At 38.2% G+C, this 5002-nt stretch overlaps 1 protein-coding gene across 1 annotated transcript; it reads right to left on the bottom strand.

Annotated features, from left to right (window-relative positions):
* Positions 1-379: 379 nt before the first annotated feature.
* On the bottom strand, positions 380-4654 carry commd8 (COMM domain containing 8). The gene is made up of 5 exons (XM_028395650.1): positions 4559-4654; positions 3837-3992; positions 3306-3458; positions 1515-1670; positions 380-606 (listed from the first exon to the last, which is right to left on the bottom strand). The coding sequence occupies exons 1-5, from the start codon at positions 4601-4603 to the stop codon at positions 586-588; spliced, it is 531 nt and encodes a 176-aa protein (XP_028251451.1). The 5' UTR covers positions 4604-4654; the 3' UTR covers positions 380-585.
* Positions 4655-5002: the final 348 nt, after the last annotated feature.

The raw sequence follows: 5002 nt of genomic DNA on the forward strand, positions 1-5002 counted from the left end.
GCATACACAAAGCTGCTGTGTTTCTTGAATTGATTAATCCTGTCTACCTCATACACTATTGCTACATCAGCCTTTATGCAACTTTCCATATAACACTGTCATCACTGGAAGATTTTGAGGGCTGTAGTTTGCCGTTATGATGTCCTCCAATAACCACAAAAATACAAGAAGCATAATAATCCACAGTTGTCCATGTTGCAACCTTTGGATTGCTCAGAGCGCACGTTATCTGAGGGCACGGTGAGCAGGGATTCTGCAGCGTAACCAGGCAACACATAAACCATGGGAGAAAAATGGCGGAGGCCCTCACTCACGCTGTAGTTAGAGCGAGAAAAGAAAGTATTAACCAACATCATGTGAAAAAGAGACGACTGGCATGTAAAACCTACAAAGAATCCGGAAAAGTTTATTATAGTAAAATGATAATAAGGTGAATGTACATCTGGCCATAGTTAAAAATACATTATAAGGTCATAAATTTATTTGGAATTTAGAAAAGTCAACAAAAAATTATGTGAAATAATGTTTACTTTACAACATAACCTTTTTTGAATGTTAAGTAATTGCTGGTCCACAAATCTGTCATTACTTCAGCTGTAGCACCACCTGCAAGACAGAACATAAAATATCTCAAATATATACAGCAAACATGTAAGAATGAGCACAGAGAGGCTACATCTAACTAAATTCTTATGATGGGCTTTTTCATTTTGTCAATATAAATAAATAGCCTATACAGGTACATAGTTAGATGTTAGATAAATTGTCTGTAGAAAAAAAAATAAAACGTGTCTTTTGAGGGCCTGTATCATTTATACGCAACATGTAAACAGAAACATCAATCAAAGAAGAAATTAAAGTAGCAAGAACAAACCCATTGTATGTATTCGTATGTCGTCCGTTTTTGTCTGTTTCTAAAACGTCCCACTTTACTTTGCAATGCTTTATACACACAGTGTATGTCTTCATCATATTAAGTACCAGTGGTGTCAAAAGTACACACATTTATTGCTCAAGAGGAAGTATAGATACAGGGGTTTAAAATACCTTAGTAAAAGTTGAAGTACTGACACAAAGTTTCTTTTCAAGTTGAAGTACAGAAGTATGGGGTTTGAAAAATACTTTATAAGCACAAATTCCTTATCGAGTTGCGTCTAACTGGATGGCGCTACACCTTGGGTGCTCTTTTAAACAATGAGAATTCCAAAATAGGCTGTCTGTCCAGTTTGTTGACATGGCCCAAAAACTTGGGTGTTATTCCAAGATTTTGAATTAACAGTAAGAGCTCAGTCAAAGCCTCAGTCATACACTGTTGAAGTAAAAAATGTTACAGATTGAATATTAAGCTTTATACTCTAAATATGTATTATGTAGTCACTAGTATTTTTAAATATTGTTTCAACAAAATTATTTTTCAAAAAAAAAAACTCTGAAGATGGCACATAAATCTCATACTGATGGTTTGCCTCTGTAGTATTACTACATGTCTTTGTCATTTTTTAGTATTTACATACCTTATTAGCAGCCTCTAGTGAACTGATGAGGGTGTTTAACTCTTCTCTGCTCATCTCTATAGTGGTAGGGCGGAGGGCACCTTTTTCTCTCACATCTAGACTGAGACTGAGCAGAGGAGTGTGCAAAGAGGATATCTTATCACTGGCCAGCGCTAACTGAAGGAAGAGAAAAAGATCCTGTCAAATTGGGCTTACAATCTAGGCACCATGATAATCATATGAACTCCTCATATCATACACATTTTGTAATGGAATATTGTCAATTCCACTCCCTCGTATTTAATACATGCAGAAAAAGAAACCAGTCATCAATTATATGTGGTAAGTGGAGGATAGAACACCTGTCTGTATCAATCAATTTAAAGATACAATACAAACTAAACACTTGATGACACTTGGACATATAAAGAGTGATAATCTAGCATACAGACAAATGCAAATTTGTTGGAAATCTGGACTTTGCGCTGAGTGGGTATGGTGGTGTGAGTGGTGTTTTAAGTCATTATAAGTCCATTTTCAAGAAACTGTCATGCTTTAATCTTAATTTGTTTGTTGCTTCGAAGGGCCTTAACCACTAGACATAGGACGACTCAGGAAAAAAATCTGAATCATTCAATCCACGTGTCACCGTTCAGGGCGTGTTTTGTTTGGTTCATTACATGAGCATCAAGTAATGCAGGGAGGGATTTTTCCTGCTGATACGGAGATGAGAGTTGCCAACTTGGCAACTAATAAATGTGGTGACTTTCCAAATCTTGTTTTGGCAAAAGCGACTAGCGACAAATCTAGCGAATGACGCTATATATAGATATCTATTACAATATAATCACTGTTTCATCTTGCCGTCATGTTTGCTCTGTACTGTATCATGTTTGTATCATGTTTGCACCTCTCTCTATCTCTCTCTCTCCCTCTCTCCTTCATCCTCTCTGACTAGCAGCAGGACTGGTTCCCCCTTAAACTGACGGGTCCTGCTCAAGGTTTCTTCCTCTTAAAGGGAGTTTTTCCTTGCCACAGTGCTCTTAGGGGGGTTCCTGTGAAGCGCTTTGAGACAATTTCTGATTGTAATATGCGCTATATAAATAAAACTGAATTGAATTGAATTGAATTGACTTTTGGAGACTGACACATATCATTCTTCAGTTACTGTCCTCAACGAGCAGCGGGTGCGACCATGAGCTCCTCCCCAGCCCCAAAGCTCTCACAGGAGTTTGGCACAGCAGTCTCAGCTGCAGTCAGAGCAGAGAGGAGACCCACACGACTCTGTGTTCAATCATGCACAATCCTGCCACTGGTCCCTTCATGGCTTGCAGAGTAGGATGTAAATATCATGTGTCGATGACAAAATTAAAAAAAAAAAAAAAAAAAAAAAACAAATGTGGTAGTTTAAATAATGCAAATTATGCATTAAGTGGGACAGCCGATACTTTTCTTATTGAGGAGTTGGCACTGAAGCACTAACACAAGCAGTGACAGAATTGAAACTTCAGAGGGGCAACAGCAGCAACACAATGCAATAACTGATTCTTAAACATAATAAATGTTGGATAATTAGGCAATATATTTTATGCGGATCTATGGTATTTGCAGAATGTTAAAAAAAAAGTTAAAAAAAACCTCAATGTAAATCGAACCAAACCTGTGATAGAAACTAAACCGTGGATTTTGTGAACAGTTTCCCCCTATTAACCATTGTAAAGAAGACATAAATAAGAGTGATGTATTGCTTCAACAGATAACAGAATAGAAGAATAGAATAGAATGAAGTTAAAAAATTCAGCATTGAGTCACCTTCAGCTGCCACTCAAAGTCCTGCAGAGTGGCAGATGAGATGGAATTAGTTCTGTCCAGCAAAGCATGGCGAATCTCTGTCTGTCTGGCTCTAAGCACACTCAGCACAGCCTCAGCGTGGCCGCTCCGTATGCTTGACAGCCTGGCCATCACCTGCACACATCAGTAGAAAGACACCTGAAAATCTGACCATAGCCACATACATCCAGCTCAGAAAGAAATAAGTGGTTCCTTTACAGTGACTGTGTACTGTGTTTTATAAAATAACTGTATACTAATGGTAGTGGTGTTTTAGTATGTACACAAAATCTTGATTATGCATTCTTCTATCAACTTATCAAAGCAGTGACAGCAGGCTACAGGGTCCCCTAACCATAAGTGTCCATTTCAGAGCGCCTGCGTCCTTTGACATGATCATATTTTAATGCTTAAGAGACAATATTATATTTACAAAAACAAAATCCACACACAGTTTAGAAGAAAAGAACCCCAATGTGAACACAAACCCTTTGCATCCTCCCACTGTCTCACCTCTTTATCTGAGATGTTGTTCCCCACTGCCAGTTGGAATAGGTGTGTCAGGGAATTGAGCAGCTCCAGCCACTCATGCAGAGCCCAGGTGTCGCTGTAATCACTCCTACAAGGCAGCTCCCGCCCACACAGACCATCCACCACCCTGTGACAAAACTTCACACAATACAATGAGGATCTGGATTTTGCTTTAAAAAATAATGCATTTCGAACTAAGACATGGAACTTAACACTACAATCCTAATGTTTTAGGATCTTCAGGTGTATGAACTCCTTCTAGGCATGCCGTCCGAAAGCTCGCAGATACACATAGTCACCACCGTGACAGAGACGATATTAAAAATAACTATATTTACTGAACAAAATACGTGAAATGTTTGTCTTGCCATCAAACGTTTTGTTTTATTTTGGAAGCGAAGGAAGCAGTCTGCACAGGAAGTCAACACCGGAGCTCTGCAGGCAGACCGTCTTTAATTCTAAAGCTATTTTAACACCAGAAGGGTACACCACACGTTCTTTTTGTGACCGTCAGTTATTTACCGAGATTAATAAAAAAAAACAAGATGGGCTACAGAGTAAATGGAGGCACGGTCCGTGTAAGCATGCGGAAACAATGACGAGCTTTCAGAAACCGTTAACCATGAACTTATATTTTCACATAAAAGTGCTAGTTGCTTCATTAGACGTTGATTAAACTCTGTTAATCGTGAACAGACACTTACGCCCAGACATTCAGCGTCGGGTAATTTGTTCAGAAAATCCACCATGGCTTCTTATGGTTCCGCCTGCTGATCAGCTGTTGTCAGTCACGTGGTCACGTGAGTTGCGTTCAGGTTTTTTGGAAAAATCAACTTTAACGTTCCCAGCGACTTATTAGTGTGTCTGATATAATTTACACAAACTGCATGTATGCCATTGCGTACTATATAAAGAAATTGTCTCAAAGGTACATATTAAACAAAAGATAAATAACAAACATAATAATAATGTAAGCATGATTGTTCAAAATGACAACATGTATAAAGTATTATTCTAACCAATGTACACGATAAACTTTAATGTCGAACGTAATAAAAAAAGGTTTAATAAGTCAGTGATGATATAAGCTGTTAAACGAGTCTGTGCTTTTACTTGCATTAACCCTAAATTTGACACCTTTGGAATTG

Source organism: Parambassis ranga, chromosome 22, assembly GCF_900634625.1.
Source record: "Parambassis ranga chromosome 22, fParRan2.1, whole genome shotgun sequence".
NCBI classification, from domain to species: domain Eukaryota; kingdom Metazoa; phylum Chordata; class Actinopteri; family Ambassidae; genus Parambassis; species Parambassis ranga.

What these genes read in the sequence shown, in the direction of transcription:
- commd8 (XM_028395650.1), bottom strand. Translation starts at nt 4,603, where the DNA reads ATGGTGGATTTTCTGAACAAATTACCCGACGCTGAATGTCTGGGC. An exon ending in CCGACGCTGAATGTCTGGGC is followed by an intron (nt 3,993 to 4,558) that starts GTAAGTGTCTGT and finishes TATTGTGTGAAG; the next exon opens with TTTTGTCACAGGGTGGTGGA. An exon ending in ACTTTGAGTGGCAGCTGAAG is followed by an intron (nt 1,671 to 3,305) that starts GTGACTCAATGC and finishes CTCTTCCTTCAG; the next exon opens with TTAGCGCTGGCCAGTGATAA.